The following is a 21,967-nucleotide window of genomic DNA, read 5'->3' on the forward strand; positions in this document are numbered from 1 at the left end:
CACCACCCAGGTTCGCGCAAGGAAGCGGAGCTCTTCTTGGCGGTGGCCGTGGCGGCGGCGGCGGCGGCAGTGGCGCTAGTGTTCTTGAGCGCACTGAGCGCAAACAAGGAAGCCAGAGGATCCGCTGGTCGGCAGCTTCTTCTTCCTCATCTCCACCACCACTCCGCTCTCGAGCTCGGTGTTGGGGCGGAACCGCTCCAGGAACTCGCAAATCGGCATGTCCCACTTGCACTGTCGAGGCCAAGATTGAGAGATTTCCCCGATGCGAGCGAATATCCGCGGTAGCTTTAAATCTCCCTCCTAACGGCTACATGGGATACCTTTCTGCCGGATAGTAATCTTGTTTGGTCGAAAGCAAGAGGACAATGTTTCCTACCCACGTATCCAACGGTCGAAGTTTGTCTGAACTTCGATTAAATGCAAAACAGCCAAAAAGAGTGAAAATGTTTTAAAACCTTCCACCAACACGAAGCAAATTCACCATTCTACCACCACCATCCGACTGTCCGCCCCTTCCGCTAGGCCCACTCTGGTATGGAGTTCTTCCAACGCTACTATAAGCATCTTGGTACCTGGTACTCTGATAGCCAGCGGCGTAAGATCCTCCAGTTCCACCACCACCACCGCCACCACCACCACCGCCGCCACGCTGGTTCTTATCCCTGCCATAGCCTCCGCCACCACCGCCACCACGCTCGCCGCCACGCTCCCTCTTCCCCGCCACCGCTCCAACGTAGTCCTGCGTATCCTTGTGCCTGCTAAAGAAGTCCGTGCCGCCACCACCGGTGCGAGCATTGTCAGCGAATTCGTTCATCTCCACCAGCGTCGAGAGCTTGTCCACGAACTGAATTGCCAGAGCCTGGAGCCTCGTCGGCTCCACGTTGTGTGGGACGATGCAGCGAGTCGGCTGATCCCAGCTGCCGTGGAACTCCTCCGCTGCCATGAGCCGGCTGGCGATGCTGTGAACGAGCCCCTCCGGGAGATCAAACATCGCCATGAGCTGGTCCAGGCTCAGCGAGTCGTAGGACGATGCGTACGTGAAGAGATAAGTCCGCAGCGCCTCCTCCTGGATCTTGCTCTTGAGCATGTCCATGGCGAACTCTCGCTTCCGGAGCAGCTTCCAGATATCCAGGCCCTGGACGATCGCCACCGCCTTCTCCCAGTCGCCCTTCATCAGAGCCCGGCTCGCCGCCATGATGTTGTCACGGATGTTCTCTGGGGGCCCGATGAAGGCCTGCTTCTCGTAGATGTCCAGGAGACGGCGGAACGTCTTGCTGTAAACTTTCTTCTTCACGTCGTGCGCGTTGGCGGCCATGTTGGGAACCTCCAACAGCATTGCACAGATAAGGTGGACCGCCTCCAGCAGCTCCAGGTTGATATGCATGTGAAACGGCATTTGGCGGCGGCGTTCGAGTTTTTCCTACACAAGAAAACCACCTCACAAGTTGAGAAGAAACACAAAACTATGAAAACAATCACCTGTTCTGGAGTCTTGTCGTAAAACCGACTCTGCTGAACTCCTTGTGCAAGGAGCTCTTTCACCCGTCCGCCGGCATAGAACTCCGACAGGCACGCATGCGTTTCAGTGATGAGACCGGTCCGGAAGGCACACAGTCCCAGCTGCGCCATAGCTCTGTTGAACAGGATCTGGCTCAGGATGTCCATGTTCATGATCCCATCTTGCAGTCGGCTCGACAGCAGGAGGTCCCTCGCAGTGTAGAAGTCGTCGAAGATGGCGTAGTGATAGATGTCGCATAGCATGGCCCTGGCTTTTGTGCGCTCGTCTCCAAACTTGTAGATCAGAGTTATGAGCTCGTCCATCATAGTCCGGCTGAGGTCCGGAAGATCGGGGGTTCCCAGAACCAGCGTGCTGTCTTCCGCACCAGCCTCCGCCGTCTTCTGGCTCTCCCCGAGCTTTCTCATGGCCTCGTAAACCTCCTGAGGCTTGTAGTAGACGTGTTCCAGCCTGCGAAGTGCCACCCGAGCGGCGGCTCTCGTATCTCCAATGCGCTCCACGTACTCCTGAACACTCTGTGCCACCACCAAGAAGGCTGGCTCGTCCTTCATGCGGTCGACATAGTCCTTGGTGTGCGGATCGATCACTTGCAAGCTCTTAAAGAGCTCGTCATCCAGCCGCTCCACGAACCCAACGATGTTCCCCCAGACGCGAATCTGGCCGGGATAGTCGTCTCCCTTTTGCGTCTCGTTCTCCGACTCGGGCTCAGCATTCTCGCTCATGACAATGTTGGGATGCTGCGCTAGTATGTCCAGAATGGCCATCATGCTATGCGCACACTTCTTCCACACGTTCACCGGAAGATGCGTGTTCAAGCTCGTCGTCACGTCAAAGTGAGCCGAGACAACGTGGAGGAGGATCTCTAGCTTCTGCGCCGGGGTCTTTGCAATGGTAACGAGATAAGTGAGCTGCTCAACCTGTTCCACTCGATCGGTTCCCTTCCTCCCTCGAGCAGCAATCACCTCCTTGAGCTTCTTATCCACCATGTCCCAAGTTATCTCGCTCGGGTCCTTCTTGATGATATAGCTCGGCCCCTTGCCCGACTTCTGCCACCCATCCTCGTTATCCGACTCAGACACCGGAGCAACGTCTTGAACCTCCTCGATAAAGTCCGGCTCCGACTCCTCGCTGCTCATGTCGCCCTCGTCATCCTCGTCCTCGGCCTCGGACTCTGGGTTCTTGCGGAACTGCTCGATCTCGGCCTCGTAGATCTTGTTGTTCTTCTTGAGCTTTTGCTTCATGTAGTTGAAAGCCTTGGAATTGCTGCTGTTCATCTTCTTCTTCAGCTCCTTGTTGCCCAGTGTCTGGCTCAGGAAATCCTCGAGGATGACCAGCGCCTTGATGTAGATGCGAGGAGGAGCCGCCGTCTCAGTGACGCGCAAAACCTTCTCCAGCTGCTTGTTGATCTTGTCGAAGCTCTCCTGGAGGCTCACCCAGTCGTTGATCTTCATGTGATTGCGGATCTGGTCGATGGTTGCCGACATCTCGTCGAACCTCTTGACCTTGGCCGAGCGGACGACGCGCTTCTCATCCTCCGACCCCTCGCTATCGCTCGTTTTGTTGAGATACTTGTTCCCCGCCTCGCCGGGCGTGACGATATCCTTGAAGTCATCGGCATCCTCGCTCGATTTCACATCGTCCTCCGAGTCGCTATCAACTCCCTGCACGAAAACAAGCAATCAATACCAAGAGCAACACGAATCCGACGCACCTGGTCCCAGAATTTCGACATCCCGAGCGCCAATTCGGTCGCCAATTCGATCGCCAATTCGCCCTAGCCGAGCCGCTGCTAGAACCCTAACTTTGAAAAGAACCCTAGATTTAAGAGAGATCCATATCGTACAATAGGATTCAAATTGAACGGTGGGCATGGTTTTTACAAATGGGAGGAGAAATGGAGAGGATTTCTTCCTCCTCTAGGTAATGTCGGCGATCGAGAGAAGTTTCTAATCGTCCATGGTGATTCCAGAGTTTGTTGCCGCGGATCTCTTTCTCACACTTCTTCTTCTACGTCTCTGGAGTCACGGCAAGAGAGGCGATCGATCGAGCTTAGGTTAGAAGCGCTAAGAATGCGATGGATGAGAGAGCTTACTCCTCTTCGGCGGCGTCGTCGTCGTCGCATGGGCGATGGGGCAGCGGGCGATCGTCTCGGTGGCGCCATTCCTTCGCTCTCTCACAACTCAAATGGCGCCCGCCAAAAAACATATACCCTGAGCCAAGCGTCACCGTGACCCTTGGATCCGCCACGTCACGCGGGCGGACACTGCCACGTCATAAATCCGTTAGAAGAAACCCTTGGCTTCCCGGGATTCGAACACAAACTGGTTCGTTAGGGTTTTTAGGGTTCTTCGCTCACGCTGGATGTCCTTCGCGGCTGACTGGTGGATTTGTGATCAGCGCAGCTCGATATCAGCCGCATTCTAAGATTTCTCTCCGTTACTAGTTCTAGCTAGCGAAATCCTTGTGACTGGTGGATTTGCGATCGGTCGGCAGGGAATTCTAACATTTCTCTCCATTTCTAGATCTATCTAGCGTTTTCAACAAAATCCTGGGAGCTCTGGAATTGGCATTTCCGGTAAGAAATTTGTAAGTTCTCACGCTTCCAGACGGCAGCACACTCCTTGCTCTGGTTAGACAAGCATCCTTTTTCTTCATTATTTCCAAAAAGTAGTTCGTTCCATCCGGCATGTACAGTGATTGATCAACACTTCCCGTAAGTTCTCCTCTCTCTCTTTTTTTTTTTCCTTTTTCCCTGTCGTCGACCCCTAAACTCTCTTGAATATCTTACACGATGAAGATCGCAGTGAAGAAGATCATGGCTGTCCAGCGCAAGAGAGAGTCGCGGGGTTCCATATCCATGGCACCAAGAACTTCCGCCGGTTCACGCCCTCCACATTGTAGCTCGCCTTGGAGCTGGGATCCACGGAGAGCTGCCCGGGATAGCCAGGATACGACCCCGGCCCATAGCTGCTGGAGCAAGCTCCCGCCGCCTCGAGCGCAAACGTCTGCTCGCCCTGGTAGTACGCGGTTCCAAACGGATTGGTGGCGGCTCCAGCGAGAACTTTGGCGATGGTGATGATCATCCCGTCCACCCCGACGCCGTTTGGAGCGGTGAGAACCTCCTGGGGGCCGAACTGCGGCTTGGCGTATGGCCAGGCGCAGAATCCCGGGCACTGCGTCTCGGAGTTGCCAACCCAGGCGTATGGAAGCATTGCGCCGCCGGTGGAGGAGCCGGGGAAAGTGTAGAGGTGCTCGCCGCAGGTGTTTTGGCAGAAGCCTTGGACGCTCACGTCGGCGGCGGTGAGGACGAGATAGATGCTGCGGGGGTCGGACGGGAAGGCCTTTGAGCGGATGGAGCTCGCGACCAGGGTGGCGATGTCCGACTTCTTGAGGGATTTGCCGAGCGAGTACTTGCGATCGGTGGCTTGCTTGGCCAGGACGAGGCTCTGCGCGACTCCCTGGCCTTTGGAGTCGGTGTACTTCTGCGTGAGCGACCACCATTTGGCGACGGTGGAGGAGCTCTTGGCCGCCGCCGGAGAGAAGCTCGAGAGGAAATCGGTGATGGTGGCTTTGTCGCTCTTGGAGAAGCGGCCGTAGAGGACGAGGTAGATCTTGATCGGCTCCGGGCCGGAGAGAACGGGGCCGTTGTGGTAGTCGAGGACGAGCGGCGGCGTCTCGAGGAGCTTGGATTGAGCGGCCATAGCGAAGAGGGAGAGGAATGCAAGTGCTGCGAGAAGCGTGGACGCCATTTTCGAGCTCGAGAAGAGAAATGCTAGAGGAAGAGGATGCTCGATCTATCAAATCCTCGCAGCTAGAATCGAAATGGCGAGATGCTCGATCGATCTATCGAAATGGCGAGCTTGGAAGGAAGAGAAGAAAGGCTTGGAGAGCTTGGAAAACCTTGCTGCTTGACCTCTGGAGCGCCGCGTGGTTTTTATACTTGGCCATCTCCTGGCGTTTAAGCGCCTAATAAACTCATCGGTTTAGTAGCTTAATGGGGGCTACGCTGGGTACAGTGAGGCTGTGCCTGGGTGTGTGTTGACGAGTGACGATTGGGAAATTTCCAGGGAATGACGGGTCTACCGGTCCGCGGACATCGCCCTGTGACGTGGCACGCGGACAGCTCGCCAGCCTGGCGCTCTGCTGGCGGGCCCGCGGCATGGGCCACGGAGTCAATCATTTCTGGTGGGCCACCGGGTTATCGCCACGTGTTGACGGCCACCGCCAGGGCTGCTACCGCGCGGTGCCGGCGGCGGGTGCCGCGCGGTACAGCGCGGTAGAATTTGGGGTTTTTGGGCTGTCAACGTCGTGTGAGCGAGCTGGGAGCCCATGCCCATCCCATGGTCAGATCAATCCAGCCGTGCAAGAGCAAGAGAATTCGGGCAAATCTGTTTGGCCTGCAAAGCACTCATTGGAGGCTTTCATTCAAGTCGATTCATGGCGAGCTCTGCTCGGCCTGGCTTGTTGCATTGATTGATGGATCAATCACGATGCATAGACGGAGAATGGAAAGATGGGGCCCCAGACTCTGAGTAGCCAGCCCGAAATTCCAATGCACGGCAAAGGGATAGAGGAGCAATTAGAAAATCGCAGGGCTACACACGATCTTTGGTCTGGGCGAGTGTAGCGATCGCTTTCCTGCCTGAGCGGAGGAGGATGAATGAGTATCAAAGACATTAACAGCTGATTTGATGCTTCCAGCCATGGAGCAATCGGAGGAACCATTGAACTTGGCAGTTCTTCGACGGTACAAGACATGATCTCTTGTCTATGGGTCGCTTTCCACACCCAGAGGAGGAAGACGAAATCATAACCGTTGGCTTCTCGATTTGAATCTGGACCGCTAGATGTCATATGGTTGCTGCATCCAAGGTTCGATTCCGGTTCTCGAAATTCTTGGCGTAGGGCTTTTTCGTTTGGATGGATTCCATCGAGAAGGGTCCGATCGAGGGATTCTTCGTAGAATGTGGAATGCGGGCGTCTAGGATGGTCTTGGGAGTGATCGATCGCGGAGGTGAGAGGGATGTAGATTTTGAGCTATCCTCTTGGAATCCGACCAAGGGCGATACGCTTGCGATTGTCGTCAGGGTGCCGCCTCCCAGTGATCTCTTCCAGAAGCTCAACTTGTCTCTCAGGTGAGAGAGAGAGAGAGAGAAAGAGTTTTTCCAAAGGATAATCCTTTCTACTTGTCAGGGAGATTGTTTGGGGAAATTCTTTTGTGAGCGTTACTTATGGCGGGAGTGAGATTCCAGCGTACCCGATCACCGAGGAAAAATCTATCTGGAGAGCACTGGCGCCGTCCACGCCTCTCGATGTTCCTGGACCTCGCTCGCTCGCAGTGAGCCTTGGATTTTTTTTACTTTCATATGGTTCTTTTGCTAATGGTTACAACTAATAGGTGGACGTAAGAGATGGACGACACAAGCTCTATCGTGGAAACATACAGATTGTTGACAAGGACTATCCAGTGGAATCGATCTGGCTCAGCGATACAAAGTCTAGCATTTCTGGTAAACTTTGGTAAGCTTTTCTCTCGCCTTTGATTTAGTTCATCGTCTCACGGGTTTTCAACAGGAACTAGGAAGGAGAAAGCGGCCATGGAGGTGTTGCGACTTAGCAAAACACCTGTCCAGCATTGGTCCGGTCCCTTTAAGCTTCCAGCACAGGGAGATGTCACTACTGGATTCGGCCTCCAACGTTTCTACAACGGAGTTTTCGCTGAAAAGTAAGAAGTTTTTGTCCATGGACAGAAAAATCAAGATTGTTTTTACAGCTACTATCATCAAGGAATCGACTATGGTGCCGAAGAGGGGACTCCTGTCAAGGCACCCGCGAAGGGTCGCGTGGTTCTTGTTGGTAAGGAAGCTGATGGTTTCCAGCTTCACGGGAACTGCATTGGCCTGGACCATGGTCATGGTGTAACTTCCATCTTAATGCATCTCTCATCGGTAGACGCCGTGTAAGCACGCTCTACACTTTCTTTTCTGTGCTGTGACATTCCTCACAGCTTCTTTTCCCTTGCAGTGAAGGAGAGATAGTGAAACAAGGCGATACCATTGGCGCCGTGGGAGAATCCGGCCTCGCAACAGGACCACATTTGCATTGGTATGAAGCATGAAGGAACTATTTTTTCAAATCCTCATCTCTTTTGCTGGAAACAGGGGCCTCCTTGTCAATGGGAAAGCCGTGGATCCCAACCAGTGGCTGGCAAAACAATGGTGGCTCTAATATACCATGGATTTTTGTTTTGGTTGTCAATCTTTCGCAATGAATTTTAGCTTGCAAGAGAAGTTATTATTTGTTGTATTTCTCCAGCATCACTGTGCCTCGCCCAAAACTCCAATTTTTCTGCTTGAGTCTATGCCTCGGACAAAAACACCAGGATGGAGCAACAGGACGCGCTAGAGGCCGGATTATCAACGCGCTTTAGGAGTGTATGGTCACAACTCAAAGCTCGTCAGCTGAATCCTGTGCATCAGCAACACTGTGCTGTTCGTTGATGTCATTGACAATATCAAGGCTGCAGTGGAGAGCCAGTGTCACTCTTGCTCTTGGTCCATATTTGCTCAGTGTTTTAACTTTTCCTTTCTTCCTTTTGTTTAAGCTCTTCTTTTGAGCCAACTTCTTCCTAAAGGCCTCAAGTGTTCCTTGAATTTCTATTAAGATATTCCTTGATCTTTTAGATTCCTTGACTTTAGATCTCAATTCTAATGGTTTGTGAATGGTCTGCTATATAGTTACAAGGCTTCTGGAATGCAGAGACAGCATCACCGCCACAAGCCTTTCTGCAAAAAATGGTGAGTTCGCTTACCTCTGGACTTCCTCTAAGTTCTCGTCACGTGTACAGCACCACCAGTGCCAAGCGATGATCCTGATTCACATTGAAAGAGGTGGAGCTCATGGCCATCCCAGTGCCAACATCTGGTGTCTTGCAGCTCCTCTCAAAGTTCCAAGCCAAGGGACTGTCTGCCCAAGACCTGATAACAACATCTGTCGGCCACAACATTGGCCAGGCACATGAGGGGATGTGAAAATTGCTCCGAGGCAACTAATTAAGTGCCAAGACGAAAAATTCTGAATAACTACTTTTGTGAGGTGCAAGTGTGCTATCACAATGATATAATTTGGTATTGCTAATTATTTTGTTAGTCTAAAATTAATTGAGAAATAAATCATCAAATGTGTACTTGGCTAGAAGATAAAATTTTTAAGTGCTATTAATCAAATATTATTGACTTCATTTAAATAACTCATTTATTGTTTTCACTTTCTTGTTCCGGATAAACTCAATCACTCAATATCAACTTATGATAAATTATTATATTCATTAGCACATTTCCTCTGAGTTAGTTATACTGTAGTTATATTAGTTATTTATAAAAAGTGACTGGAATTGCCAATTATGCATATTTATGGAGTATATTCTGAAGACAAAAGTGTTATTTCTATATTTATTAACATTATTTTTTATTTAATAAAATTTCCAATTTATCTTAGAAATTATTATATAATTATTAAAATTCAAAGCCAAAATAAACTTTCATATTTGGGGTGTGTTGTGATATAAAGTTTTACATATATATTAAGGATACTGAGATTAAAAATATGATTAATTATTTAAAATATTGTGTCACTGTATATTTAAATTATAAACCCTAATTTTATACTCTGATTTGATTGTTGATTCAATTAATAAAAAAACACTACCTTCTTGATTTGATTTGAAATTAAAATACCACTACATTTAAATTTTACCTTCATATTATACCAATTCTATAATACATTTGTATTAAATTTTATTTTACTTCAATTTAGACCCCAGTTAAAATGTTCTCAAAATTAAAATTTAATATTTTTATTAAGTGACCCAAGTATTTAAAAAAAGGTTTGTTCCCTTTTGTATATATGTCTAATTTATATGATGACAGCTCAAATTCCATGGCAACATGATGGAATTATTCAAAGAGTTGATGAATGAATTTTTTTCTGAAACTCCACCAACAAGATGTTTCATTAATTTATAAGGAGATGGTTATTTCAAAAGAGCAAATGTTACAAGCATTATCATTGTTTCATGTATGATAGATGATGCCAGAATAATTCCTTGACACTGTAAAATTTAAATTTTACTTTATAGTTAAATATAGTTAAAACTATGTGTGCTAAATTTCTTGTGCAAATCATAAATCAATGTAATTAAAAAAATTAAATATTTTTATTATGCTAAAGTATTTAGCTAATATAAATTTAGGTAAAATTATATAATAAAGAGTTACTAAAAGATTACTAAGGTATTCATACATTTCATTGTTTTTATTAAATTCATAAAATTATTTAGGTTTTTCTATATATATATTTTATACATGAATTTAATGTTAATATATATTCATGAACAGATGGATGTATTTTTTTTAAAAATTATTCATTTTAATTTATCCTCTTTAGTGCAAAAGTTATTTTGTTTATATATTAATAAACTGTTTATTAGGCATGCTAAATGAAAATTTAGTGTTTTTTTATGAAAATAAAATACATAAAGTAGTTCTCTATACCAGTCTATTTTTTCATTTCATTCCCATACATAATTTATCAAATCAATCAAATTAATTTTGGAGGTGTTTTAGCATTGTATTTATTATAATTTTAAAAAATAAACTATAAATTCTTTTTAGGATGATAGTAAATAGATTATCTATATAAATATAATATGGTTATTAAAATTAAATTAAATAAATTTATCAAAATAATCTATATATATTTGAACTTATATATCTTCTTTTTAATGATATATGTAGTTTTGATCAATATTTAAATATAATGTTTTTAATAAACTCTACATCACTAAATACATTTTGGAAACCTCTTGATGTTAATTGAGTAAAAATATAATGTTGCAATAAAAATTTACCATAAAACTATTTGCAAAATAAATTGTAAATATGACATGTTTTTTTTGTAAGTTTTCTTATGCTTTACATATTAGTTTTTTCTGTGACATCAGTTAAATATTGTAGCATTTTTTAATCGTATTTATAGTCTTCAATATATAAAATTATGGAATAATTTTCACTCTTTAAAATAATAATAAAATTTATTACTTCTATATTTTAATTTAATGATTGATCAATAATATACCTTATCTTATTTTTGGATTAGTCTTCATCTCAATTTAATATTTATGTGCCTCTATGTATGTGGCTACTTTATAATTCTAGATATTTTTGAAAGTGTATTCTATTTATAAACTTTATTTTTTATTTAAACTTTTTTTCATGTATGATTCACTCTAAAATATATTTCTTCTCACCATGTTTATTTAAACAAAGGTCTAAGTTAAATTTATATAAACACAGTTAATGTATAGTTTTATATCACTATAATTAAGATGATTCTTTTTAGCTACAAATAATCATATTTTGTATATTATTGTTTAATAGTAATGATAATAGTATAAATTTTATATGATAAATGAAAGACCTTATAATTATATTTTCTTTATTATTTAAATCTTTGATAGTAGAAACGAAATAATGTTATTTGGCAATATAATTATTAATATAATTTCTTCTCAGAAGTTGAACTCATTATTCTCAAGGAGTTTATTTAAGTTATTCCTGTGTTATATATTTACCTTTGGTTTTCTATATACATAAATTATTAACTCGTTTCCATCGAAATATGAAATGAGAGTCAAATCTTCACATTGTGGCTTCTATTAGTCCATTAGTGAATTTGCTAAACAATATCATAAAACAATCAAGATATAGAAACTTTAAAGGCAAAGTGGGTAAAGGTTTTTTTGCTGGATTTAAATGAGCTTCCATCGAGCAGCTATGGAAAAGATAAAATCACAAGGACTTAAACACAAGGGTGTTATTACTTTTGCTTGATTGCCCAAAGACAATTTACTATAATTTTAATCCCCCAGAAAAGAAGAGATGGCTGTTTCAGCACGGTGAGCCCCAGCAGATAGACAGGAAAGCAGGTCTATGTAAAACTTCCGTAAAACAAAGCAATAGAATATTAACATTTCTAATTAACGACAATTTTTCTTCGTGGTTGCTCCTCCTTTGTTCTTAGGCGCAGCTGTACCATCAGATGAAGAAGACTTTTGTGTTTTCTGCTTTTTCCATTTGAAGATTGCAGCCCTAAAATCATTCATCTTGGCAAGCGAGGTGAGAAAAGGGATGAGCTTGAGCAGCTCCTCATCTTCATCGTCACCATTCCCTTTGGAGAAGAAGGGCTTGATGGGCAATGCATTCTCCACATTCTGCTTGAACGTCTCGGGCTTGTCATCCACAACCACGACCCTCTTCATGTCCCGGCCTAGCAGAGCCGCTGGCTTGATCACAAAATCCACGCATGAATCGCCATACAACCGGTGTGCGATGCTTCCATACTTTCGATCAATCTCATCCACGATCTTCTCTGCACACTCTCGAGTTCCTGCTGTGAATAGCACAACTTCATACAAATCCTTGACAGCGTGGAGGAATTGATCGAGGCCGGGCCGTGAGACGCTTCCATCGATCAAAGTGTTGTCAAGATCGAGCACCAGAGTTGGGCGGCCAACCTGAGCGCCAACCTGTGGTGGCAACAAGTTCTCTTGACCCATTGTAAGCCCTAATCCTATTTTACCCTACTTTTAAACCCCGGTCATTAAATTAACAATGACGTGGCATTCTGCAGTAACGCCACGTTGCATAAGTGCTGAGGTGTGGCAACCTTTAAAAGCTCTCCTTTCGAAACTCAAACCTGGTGCTGGTTCTCTGCGAGAAGGTCCAGGCGATTCCTTCCAGCTCCTTGGCTGCCGAGGCCATGCCGCAGTAGAACACGCCGACACGGGCACCGGGATGGTTTGCGGCCAGCCTCGCGAAAACTTTGTTCCAGTTGGGCCGAGCAAAGTGCGTGCGAACCTGTTTCGCTCGACCGCGTTAGCACCAGGCAGCTAGAAATTCAGAGCGAAAAGGAGAAAAGAGTTTGGCTATACCCGAGTTCCTGAGACAATGTCCACGCCACTCTTAGCGTGATGGAGGGCCTGGACGAGCGTTATCAGGGCCGAGCGAGCGTCTCCTTCCTCGTGAACGCACGTCAGATAGTTGTGCATTTCAATCACTGCCTGTGGATGCACAAGCATAGCTCAGGAAGACTTAGACAAAAAATTGTGTTGTACCTTGTGATCCATCTCGGCCACCTCGTTCATCACCCCCTTGAACCACTGGAAGGAGCCTTGTTCCTTGGTCACCCAGTAGAAGTAAGCGTGGCTTGGACAGCGTCGCGGGGACTGCTGGTACTCCGGCTTCCCCGTCTGAGTGTTGAGCATGTCCCTGAGAATGCTGATAAACGGCGTTGCCCCGATTCCAAGTCCGACAAGGAGCATCACGTCGTATTTGCGGTAATCCTGCGCTGCAGCTCCGTAAGGTCCATCTATGTAAAGCTTTGGAAATCTGTTCATTCATTCAGTTTGATTGTGCCTTTTGGTTTTCTTTTGAGTAAATTTCACTCATTACCTTCTGAGTGCGCCTTCGTCACCACTGTCTTCTCCTTGTGCTTCGATCTCCTAATGTCTGTGGTAAGAACTCGAGCACAATCGAGAATCATTGTGCACCTTTGCGAATGTCCTCATGATCTCTTCCGTCCAGTCCCCCAAGCTGCGAACATGAACACTGAGGTGTTCATCTCCTGGTGCTGACGTGATTGAAAACGGGTGCCTACATCGCATACACGTAAACATTGTATCCGAGAAGTTTCAAGGTCTTACCATTCGAATGGCGATATTGAGGGGCATTGAATAAAGATGTACATCCCACTCTGGTATTTAAAGCCGGGAGGTTTTGTCATGTGAAGAGACAAAACATTTCCGGGAAAAATGGCAGCCTAGAAAACAAACGAGTTCATTGATCTGGTAAGTTACAAAAATTTAGTATAATTACCTGTACAATGTCAACCTTGTAAACGCATGCTCTAGATACTCTCAAAAACCGTTCTCCAATGTAAAGAACTGTTGGAACAAGAATGTACAACCACGTCTATGGAGAAAAAAACATTAGTATATAGACAAATACTGACACACATACCGTTTTCTCTGACCATTTGTGCGTGAGGAAAAGTAATGTCGAGTGAACAATCAAGAGAGCGTAGACAATGGCGAATAGATGGTGAGAATACCAGAACACGTTGAACCCGGTAAGTTTGTCAAAGGGTCGGCGGAGCTTGAGCCTGTTCTTCCTGGCGAGGTTGGTCGCAAGAAGAAACGACACCGCCATCAATATAACCATCGCGATCCCTGTCACGCCTTCGACGGACATGACCATGCCCAGCATAGAAGGCTGGCAGCCGTGAAAGTCTCTTCCCAAAGTACGCATGAAAGTCTTCGACTCTGCATTGGCAATCCGGGGGAAGTCACAGGTCAAATGAGCTCCTCCGTGAATAAGCACTCCCAAACAAATAGCTCCTGCCACTGTCTGTGTATGAAAACAGTAAACAAAGAAGCTTACAGAAAAAAAGAAATGGACTTTTTTACCTTGTGAAAGCTGATGCTGTCATCGAAGGGAATCACTGAGCCGAGCCTGGTAGAGCGGAGCCACGTTATAGTGTTTCTACAAACAGGGAAAAGGATGAGTGCCATGTTGAGCTTGAGTGTCTCGGCAGCACCTTTGGCCATGCTCACGCAATACCCCATCACTTCAAAGCCGGACCGGTAGCTGTACTGCATGGACTTCCACATAAACAGCACGGCCATGGCTCCAAACCACACGCCAACAATCCAGAGTCGACGCCAATCCTCTTGGAAAGCATTCTTGGTGCTGCAAGCAAGGAACTGTAGCCTCCCCAGCCTTTCGGCGTTACACGGGTGATGGCTCTGGTAGTGCTGCCGGAACGAATCAGCCTCAAAGGCGCGCTTGCTTAATAAGCTCTCGAGCTGTGATATCTGTGATGAAGATGATCGAGTCGAGTTTGAGTAAAGAATGTAATCGAAGACGAAAAAGAAAAACTTACGCCAACTTCGCCTTTCTTCTCACGATCCAGTTCTTCCATCAACAATGCCGCGTACTCCTCCGCCTGCTCGTCGAGAATCGAGAGTCGGTTGGCCGACGCGCTCAGAAGGATGGCCTGAGAGTGATCAACCATAAGCTTTCTTATAGTCTGGAGAAAATAAGAAACTAGCTCGAACGTACACTTTTTAGCTCCGACCCACTGATCTTTCCATCCCGGTCTCGATCGCATCTGCGAAGCACACGACCGATCGATCACAGGGCATTTCTAGAAAGAAATCCTTACAGATCGAAGAAGATTTGCATCCTCGAGGCGGTCGTCTTATCTGTGAGATCCATCCAGAGATCCCAGAGCTCATCCTTGCCAATGTCGTGACGATCCTCGACGGCGCTGGTGGTGACGCCCCGGGAGTGCGCTCTCCGGCGCCGCAAAACGCCCAGGAGCTCCGCGGCAAACTCCTCGCTCTCCGGCATCCCTGCATTGCGATCAAAGAAACCTAATACTCCACAAGAACCAAGAAAATCGTCCTCTAAATACCAATGCACGCGCCAAATCGGCCAGGCGGGAGCTTTCCATCGCTGCTCGAGAGCTTCTCGAATCGCTCCATCACTCTGTGCCACACCGCCTCGTCCCCAGCGCTCGCCGTGCGCTTATCGATAAAGCGGAGGCCCTCCAGCGCGCTATTCACATTGTTCCTGGCAGCACTGGCATCCTCGTCCTCCACCACCGGCATTACGCGAGCATTGCTCCTAGCCATGGCGCTGCCGGAGCTCTCGCTATCGATCACAAGCTCGACAAATCCCGGCTGATCCACCAGCGGCTGTTCGTGCGATCCCTCGAAAGATTTTGCCGCCACTTCCTGCTCGTCCGCGCGAGGAATTTCCCCAGGAACACTGCCGCTGCCGCTCGAAATCTCATCCTTCCCGGCCGGCATTTGCGAATCGCGAGCGCCGGATTGAGAATTCCGCACCCCCTGCGTGAAGATCGATCCTTGTAGAAAGCCTGGAATGGGGATTTCTTGCGCGCTTTCATGCATTGCACTGCAAGGCAGGCGGCAGAGAACTGCGCGCCACCAAACACCAAGATTCCAGAGCGCCGATCGATCGAAGGCGAGAAGAAAAGGAGTGCCTTTTGATCCAATCTAACAGCGCGCTGGAAGGAACTGACGATCGATCGCGACGGCATACGAACATTTGGGCCTGGCAGAAGAGGAGTACACACACAAAGGAGAGGAGGGAAGCGTTTCTATTTACATTTAAAACCGGTGGGTGGAAATAGGTAGTGATCGATCTTCAAAGCAATGAAATATCGATCGATCCATCGCTCCATCGCCTGCCCCGTGTTGGTAGTTCTCTCCCTTTATATCCTTTCTTTCTTCTCATCTTCTTCGCTCTTCTTTAATGTCGGAGAGTTTAAGTTCTTCCTGGAAGGAAGAATTAGCAGCCATTGGACAGACTTTGGTGCCATTGGAGCCTAGGGTTCTTGGGCGATGCCCACTGATGCCCAGGTATTCGCTGATCTCCTCAAATTGTGTGCCCAATCGAAGGATCTCAGCACTGGCAAGCAAATTCACCAGAGGATCATTCACAGCCGCCTTGATCGCAATCGCTACCTTTGCAATCTTCTCATCGATATGTATGGGAAATGCGGAAGCATCCAAGGCGCGAGATTGGTGTTCCAAGCAATTGACAAGCCCAATCCTTTTACCTGGAACATTGTCATAGCTGCAAATGCCGCGAATGGGCATTTGGAAGAGGCCCGTAGCCTCTTCGATCGAATGCCCAAAAGAAACTCCGTGTCGTGGAACACGATTATCTCCGCTTACGCCCAGCACGGCAGATTAGACGATGCCTGCCATCTCTTCGCCCAGATCCCCGATGAGCAGCGCGACGAGATATCCTGGAACGCAATCGTCCAGGCTTGTGCTCTAAACGGGCGCTTGGATCGAGCGCAGGAGCTATTTTATACGGTGAGGTCTCGTTCGGAGTGAAGCTCTTGTGCTATGCCGGAGCTGCTACACCAAACGTGTAGTGATGCTCCCCTACTGCTTGGAACCTTTAAAATCTACAAGGCAAAAACCCTATTTTGAGGCATAGGGCTATGGAAGGAAAGATTCCGGTGGTGGGGTGGATGCCATGCGTTGGCGATCGCGTGGCCGAATGGTTCCGCAGCGGCATAGGCTCCAGACTGCTGATGGTTGTGAGGGCAACGTTCTCTCACTTTGGGCTGGAGCTGGATCATCCCCCGGGTGCGTGGTTCTTTGAAGTCCTGCCCGACTCCACCGTCTCTTCCACTGTGTCGGAGCTCAAGTGGAAGATCTGGACTGTGGCCGTCGCACGCGTCCTTGGCGCTACCGTGCCGGATGGCTACTTGCACCTCTTCATCGCGGCCGACTACTTCACGCGCCATAGCCCACATCAAGAGCAATCTAGAAATCCTCATCCCCGCCCCGAGTGCTGCACAGGCCGCTGCACGTACGCCCTGACCGACCTCCACCTTGTGAGTGCTTGTTTGGATCGTGTAGCAAAGTTTATGGTTTTTCCTTTTTTGCAGCTCGAGGAGGCCACTGATCGGACGCCATCGTCTTTCCCATTGGTCATCACAGATGAATATGTGTCAGGTAGCTCTTCTTTGGATTCCTCTCAAACTGATTGGTTCCTTTTCCACAGCCATCGTGTCGATATTGTTTCCTTGCACTCTCTCGCCCACTTGCGTTGCTGATGCCGCTCTCCTGTTCGATGCGAGCGGCAAGGTTTGTGTCGTCGTCTTCACCTGGCTGTTGCTCCAGCTCCAGAGCAACAAGCAGCCGCTGGAATGGCTCGACGCATTCGAAGCACAGGCTATAGCAGGCGACCGTGGCGGTGGCGGAGCCGGACCCCTGGAAAATCTCTTGCTGCTGTTCCTGAGCAAACAAGCACCGCTGAAGGATGAAAAGTTCTCCCCGGCATCCTTGGACGAGCTCAAACGGATACGTTCCTGCATCGAGAACGCGCCCAGGATAGAGTGGAAGTCCATGGACATCACCGTCGCTCTGCGCCAGATGTTGGAGGTATGATGATTGACACCGTTTTGATTTGAGAGAGCATTCGAGCTTCTGTGTGGCAGGAGGTGATGGCAGCGGGAGAAATCCAATGGGACAACCAGATGCGTGCCCGGCTCGAGCAGTGGATCCAAGGCCACTACAACTTCCACCGCGTGGAGCCGCTCTTCCAGGAGTACGCAGACGTGAGCGTGCCGATAGCGCGCCTGATCTCTACATGGATGCACACGAGGAAGGGATGCCGCGACCACGCCGAGCTCAAATCCCTGTGCTCGGCAGCGACATCATCGGAGTCGATTGTGGAGCACATCCAGGCTACGATGAGCCGGGGAAGCAGCGACGAGTGCCGCCAGCTCTGTGACGCGGCTGCCACCGTCTTTGGCAATGACTACGGTAGCCTTTTCGTGGAGATTTGCGCCAACGTGCAGTGGGATCCATGCCTGACCGCGTGCTCTCTAGAAGAATTCGGGGCGATCAAGCAGGCAGCCTGGGACGGACTCTTCCGGACTGCGAGCTCCGAAAACACGCTTCGAAGGCACCGTTTCGACGATGGCAGCCGCAACGAGGGCATATGGAGACCTCGGATTTCCGACATGATCCTCTACATAGTTTACGTAAGCATGAAAATGATTCCATCCATCGCTTACGAGTTTGCTGCTGCAGCTGATCCTCGAGGACTGCTTGGGCGCCAGCGTTGATCGTGAGAGGTGGAAACGAGAGTGTGAGTCTATACAGTGCCTTTCTCTTTGCTCAATCGTGATCCTTTTTGCTTGGATCGTCACAGGCAAGTCACTGCTGTATACCAGACGTGGGGGGCAGCGCGTGTCCCGCAGTGGAAAAGGGGTTTTTGTTGCGATTAGCAACTCCACCAGAGGAATCTGTGAGGCGTTTGCGGCGTGGATCCAGTCTCCAAGCACGCAGAGGGACTTGGGAGCGAGCTCGGATGAGATACGTGATGCCATAAGAGAGGCAGTCGTCTCGGCTGGTGGAGTGGAGTATGACGAGGAGAGGCAGCAACTCTGGGCCAGGATGCAAGAGCTGCTGGGTGTCACTGGCAACATTTGGATTTGCATGCTTGCTCGTGCCTATGTGCAGCACGAACACCACTTTGGTGCTTTAAAAAATGCTGCAAATTATTCCGGTGAAGATCTGCCCACAATTGTCCGCAAGCGTTCAGGCCCAGAAAGTACACCAGGGATCGAAGTTTTCCTCGGCCTCGGCAGCGCTTCCAGGATTTGAGTTTTGCTTTTGCTAGAGAAGTTTTCTTGCAATTGAGATTTCTTTCAAAGCCAGGCTAATCTGCTATTTGCTGAAGGAAGCAAAAGGAAGCACACCTTTTCTAGTAGGAGAGTCTGCTGCTAGAATTGATTCGCCCCATCCCCAAGAAGTACTGCCACGTCAGCACGCTTGAAGGCTTCACTTGCTATTAATAGGAAGTGAAGCCCTATAGAATTATATAGATAGGACTAATTTTAAATAATAATGGTCAAAACTAATTTTGTTAAAATCTTTCTAAACAATAGTAATATTATTTCTATTTTACTTACTTTGGAATGTTAAAACCATTTCTTTTTTGCTTTTTTAACAAAAGCAAAATAAAACATACCTTAACAACCAAGTATTCAAATGTTTTATCAATTTGTTAAAGGTCAAACACCACATTATCAAATATACATGCTCCTGGTTATCATCATCATCCTTTTTTAAAAATGTTTACTATTAAAATAGTTTAAGGAAAGGTGTGCTCGTTATGGCAGTTGTATGTTAGAATTAAATAAATTGTGAAGTTCACATTTCTGATGTTGTGGTTGAAGGGGATGTTATTTCCTCTGATTACTTGTCACAACATTTCCCAGAATTTATATTTATATTAGTGGTTTTATATACAAACACTAAGGGTAGTTAAGTTTTTCTCTTTAGGTTTTTTAAGTTATGGAAGAGAATGTTGAGAACCGGGAAATTTGGAAGTTTCAAAAGAATAGCAGATGTTAATACTTCTGCCCCACATCACATGGAGAGGCAAAGGGCATAACATTTATTTATGACAGATGACAGATGACACGTGCAAGTTCATCGGTATCGACAAAATATCTACCAGACATGGCAACACTTCCAAGGTCCCAAAGAATGTCATCATGGTGACATCCAAATGCATGGCACAATCTCGGATTTTCATCCTGTTAAACCACAGTTCCACATAAACATAAGAACATTCCCAGCGCTTTCAGACCTATAGTACAGGATAAATACTTCTCCATGTGCCCTCCGCCCCCGCCGGGCGGCCTCATCGTGCTCGCTCGGGCACGTGCGCGGGACTGCACACGGAGGTCTCCACTATAACGATGAAGACAAGTAAGGTGATAGCACGAACTTTGTTAGCAAAGCCAGGCATGTGGTTATAATGTGTAAGCGACTAAATTTTCCATTCTACTTTAGTCACTTAACCACACCTCCGACCACTTGGAGGAGTCTCATTCACAACCTCCATAAGTCCAATCTAGGACTTGGGACTTGCTAGCCCCAAGAATGGCATCCATGCCACTCAACATTTGCACTTGGTCCAAGTGCTCCACGTGTCCGATCCCATGACCGACACTCAAAGGTACCACCGACATAGCAGCCCGTTGTAAGCAACTAAAGGGAACGACTTGAGAAACGGTCCATGGGGTTCAAATATAGAGGGAAAGGGCCCATGAATAAGAGTGCACCCCCTTTTCCAATCGGTTAAGGGTCTTGGGATAGTTGGAGTTAAGCGTCCTTGGGTTTGAATAGTACTGGGCTGGGTGACCTCCCGGGAAGTCCAAACTCAGGAGCTTACATTTGGTATCAGAGCGGTCTCGGGTCCGACTCTGTTGGTTGGCTAAGGGAATCACACCACGTGTTGATTGACATCTGGCTGGTCCAATTTGCTCCCGCTGGGCTCGACCCGAGGGGTAGGGTGTCAAGAGAGCGGGGCTCTCGGGAGAGCTGCGGCTCTCAGCTTCCGTTCACGAGGGCGTGAACTTGCAGGGAAGCGTGGTGGATTGTAAGCAACCAAAGGGAACGACTTGAGAGACAGTCCATGGGGTTCAAATATAGAGGGAAAGGGCCCATGAATAAGAGTGCACCCCCTTTTCCAATCGGTTAAGGGTCTTGGGATAGTTGGAGTTAAGCGTCCTTGGGTTTGAATAGTACTGGGCTGGGTGACCTCCCGGGAAGTCCAAACTCAGGAGCTTACACCCGTTACGCTAAGGCCACGCCCAATCACCTTTGCCACACTGGTAGTCCAATACCACTTGCATCGCAGTCTTGGCTCTCCAAGACTAGGCAAACCATCCGTGAGTGGTCATCTCAGATCCACTCCTTAGCATCCTTAGGATGCCTACAGACATGGGGAATAGCCTTCCCCAATATCTCTGTTTCGGTCCCCACCAAGTCCCTTTCTGTCCTTGGCTGTGTTCGCCAATACTGCCACTGGATCAAGGCCCACCGGCCCGACCACTAAGTCCCACTATCCTCTAGGACTTCCTCACTGTGTGACTGTGTCCTTGGTCACTACATTAGAGGCCTACTCCTCTTCCCTTTCACCGTTTGGGACTTTGGGACACCATTTCGGAACACCGTGGCCTTACGCAAGCCTCATGGGTACTCTCCCCGCTTTTCGCCTTTAAGTGCTCTAGCCATGGGCTTAGAGCGAGGTTCCGTTGAGCCACAACAGGTATCCAAGTAGGTAGTGCCACCCACACTTGGACTGGGAGCATCGGCCAGTCGATCTCCCGGGGGAACTAGAGCCGGTTCTTGAACACTTCACCAAGCTACCCCGCTTGTCGGCTTGTGTTCACTCTAGTCTTGGACTTCCCAGTGGGCAGCTCATCACCCAACACTGGGTCCGGCCTTCCTGGGCCAAACTGGCCTTTCCTGGCCAAACTGGCTCCACTGTAGTCCTCCCCCTACTATACTTTTGGAGCTCACCAAACCCCCCAGGGTCTGGGAGACGAACGCTTTGGGCTTTCACCCTCTCAGGCTCGAACTCGGACTCGGCCTCGGACTCGGACTCGGACTCGGACTCGGACTCGGATTCGGACTCGGACTCGGATTCGGACTCGGACTCGGACTCGGCCTTGGCCTCGGTCTCGGTCTCGGTCCCGATCTCGGTCTCGGTCTCGGTCCCGGTCTCGGTCTTGGTCCCGGTCTCGACTTCGGACTCCATCTCGGGTCCATCTCAGACTCCATCTCGGGTCCACCTCGGGTCCATCTCGGACTCCATCTCGGGTCCACCTCGGGTCCATCTCGGACTCCATCTCGGGCTCCACCTCGGGTCCATCTCGGACTCCATCTCGGGCTCCACCTCGGACTCCATCTCGGACTCCATCTCGGGTCCATCTCGGGTCCATCTCGGGTCCATCTCAAACTTCATCTCGGACTCCATCTCGGGT

General features: G+C 48.1%; 7 protein-coding genes across 7 annotated transcripts; 3 read left to right on the forward strand and 4 right to left on the reverse strand.

Moving 5' to 3' along the window:
- Positions 1–383: 383 nt before the first annotated feature.
- LOC9632064 (eukaryotic translation initiation factor 3 subunit C) lies at positions 384–3,331 on the reverse strand. Its single transcript, XM_024671824.1, has 3 exons — positions 3,228–3,331; positions 1,480–3,177; positions 384–1,420 (listed from the first exon to the last, which is right to left on the reverse strand). Exons 1-3 carry the CDS (start codon positions 3,246–3,248, stop codon positions 449–451), a joined length of 2,691 nt encoding a protein of 896 aa, XP_024527592.1. The 5' UTR covers positions 3,249–3,331; the 3' UTR covers positions 384–448.
- An 815-nt stretch (positions 3,332–4,146) lies between these two features.
- On the reverse strand, positions 4,147–5,505 carry LOC9632065 (protein EXORDIUM-like 1). Its single transcript, XM_002967302.2, has one exon. It carries the CDS (start codon positions 5,263–5,265, stop codon positions 4,330–4,332), a length of 936 nt encoding a protein of 311 aa, XP_002967348.2. The 5' UTR covers positions 5,266–5,505; the 3' UTR covers positions 4,147–4,329.
- An 898-nt stretch (positions 5,506–6,403) lies between these two features.
- On the forward strand, positions 6,404–7,833 carry LOC9632066. Its single transcript, XM_024672000.1, has 7 exons — positions 6,404–6,651; positions 6,710–6,854; positions 6,915–7,026; positions 7,091–7,241; positions 7,290–7,475; positions 7,541–7,621; positions 7,678–7,833. The coding sequence occupies exons 1-7, from the start codon at positions 6,437–6,439 to the stop codon at positions 7,742–7,744; spliced, it is 957 nt and encodes a 318-aa protein (XP_024527768.1). The 5' UTR covers positions 6,404–6,436; the 3' UTR covers positions 7,745–7,833.
- Positions 7,834–11,552: 3,719 nt separating this feature from the next.
- LOC9635375 (CTD small phosphatase-like protein 2) lies at positions 11,553–12,131 on the reverse strand. Its single transcript, XM_002967303.1, has one exon. The coding sequence runs from the start codon at positions 12,129–12,131 to the stop codon at positions 11,553–11,555; it is 579 nt and encodes a 192-aa protein (XP_002967349.1).
- Positions 12,132–12,151: 20 nt separating this feature from the next.
- On the reverse strand, positions 12,152–15,454 carry LOC9632067 (respiratory burst oxidase homolog protein A). Its single transcript, XM_024672328.1, has 13 exons — positions 15,050–15,454; positions 14,798–14,987; positions 14,695–14,743; positions 14,516–14,629; positions 14,040–14,447; positions 13,594–13,980; positions 13,450–13,545; positions 13,278–13,393; positions 13,125–13,227; positions 13,027–13,076; positions 12,690–12,963; positions 12,507–12,635; positions 12,152–12,432 (listed from the first exon to the last, which is right to left on the reverse strand). The coding sequence occupies exons 1-13, from the start codon at positions 15,444–15,446 to the stop codon at positions 12,244–12,246; spliced, it is 2,502 nt and encodes an 833-aa protein (XP_024528096.1). The 5' UTR covers positions 15,447–15,454; the 3' UTR covers positions 12,152–12,243.
- Positions 15,455–16,001: 547 nt separating this feature from the next.
- Positions 16,002–16,502, forward strand: LOC112345405 (pentatricopeptide repeat-containing protein At2g35030, mitochondrial-like). Its single transcript, XM_024672102.1, has one exon. It carries the CDS (start codon positions 16,002–16,004, stop codon positions 16,500–16,502), a length of 501 nt encoding a protein of 166 aa, XP_024527870.1.
- A 112-nt stretch (positions 16,503–16,614) lies between these two features.
- Positions 16,615–18,840, forward strand: LOC112345473. Its single transcript, XM_024672331.1, has 6 exons — positions 16,615–17,011; positions 17,066–17,132; positions 17,182–17,561; positions 17,618–18,166; positions 18,216–18,273; positions 18,337–18,840. The coding sequence occupies exons 1-6, from the start codon at positions 16,643–16,645 to the stop codon at positions 18,789–18,791; spliced, it is 1,878 nt and encodes a 625-aa protein (XP_024528099.1). The 5' UTR covers positions 16,615–16,642; the 3' UTR covers positions 18,792–18,840.
- The last annotated feature ends 3,127 nt before the right edge of the window (positions 18,841–21,967 follow it).

This window comes from Selaginella moellendorffii, unplaced genomic scaffold (assembly GCF_000143415.4).
Source record: "Selaginella moellendorffii unplaced genomic scaffold, v1.0 SELMOscaffold_8, whole genome shotgun sequence".
NCBI classification, from domain to species: Eukaryota; Viridiplantae; Streptophyta; class Lycopodiopsida; order Selaginellales; family Selaginellaceae; genus Selaginella; species Selaginella moellendorffii.

Coding starts and splice junctions, on each gene's coding strand:
- LOC9632064 (XM_024671824.1), bottom strand. CDS start 3,248: ATGTCGAAATTCTGGGACCAG. Junction 3,178..3,227: donor TGTCGAAATTCTGGGACCAG/GTGCGTCGGATT, acceptor GTTTTCGTGCAG/GGAGTTGATAGCGACTCGGA. Junction 1,421..1,479: donor ACGACAAGACTCCAGAACAG/GTGATTGTTTTC, acceptor TTTCTTGTGTAG/GAAAAACTCGAACGCCGCCG.
- LOC9632065 (XM_002967302.2), bottom strand. CDS start 5,265: ATGGCGTCCACGCTTCTCGCAGCACTTGCATTCCTCTCCCTCTTCGCT.
- LOC9632066 (XM_024672000.1), top strand. CDS start 6,437: ATGGATTCCATCGAGAAGGGTCCGATCGAGGGATTCTTCGTAGAATGT. Junction 6,652..6,709: donor AAGCTCAACTTGTCTCTCAG/GTGAGAGAGAGA, acceptor TCTACTTGTCAG/GGAGATTGTTTGGGGAAATT. Junction 7,242..7,289: donor AACGGAGTTTTCGCTGAAAA/GTAAGAAGTTTT, acceptor TTGTTTTTACAG/CTACTATCATCAAGGAATCG.
- LOC9635375 (XM_002967303.1), bottom strand. CDS start 12,131: ATGGGTCAAGAGAACTTGTTGCCACCACAGGTTGGCGCTCAGGTTGGC.
- LOC9632067 (XM_024672328.1), bottom strand. CDS start 15,446: ATGCCGGCCGGGAAGGATGAGATTTCGAGCGGCAGCGGCAGTGTTCCT. Junction 14,988..15,049: donor CCGATTTGGCGCGTGCATTG/GTATTTAGAGGA, acceptor ATCGCAATGCAG/GGATGCCGGAGAGCGAGGAG. Junction 13,394..13,449: donor ACAAGGTTGACATTGTACAG/GTAATTATACTA, acceptor TTTGTTTTCTAG/GCTGCCATTTTTCCCGGAAA.
- LOC112345405 (XM_024672102.1), top strand. CDS start 16,002: ATGCCCACTGATGCCCAGGTATTCGCTGATCTCCTCAAATTGTGTGCC.
- LOC112345473 (XM_024672331.1), top strand. CDS start 16,643: ATGCCATGCGTTGGCGATCGCGTGGCCGAATGGTTCCGCAGCGGCATA. Junction 17,012..17,065: donor CCCTGACCGACCTCCACCTT/GTGAGTGCTTGT, acceptor CCTTTTTTGCAG/CTCGAGGAGGCCACTGATCG. Junction 17,562..17,617: donor CTCTGCGCCAGATGTTGGAG/GTATGATGATTG, acceptor TCTGTGTGGCAG/GAGGTGATGGCAGCGGGAGA.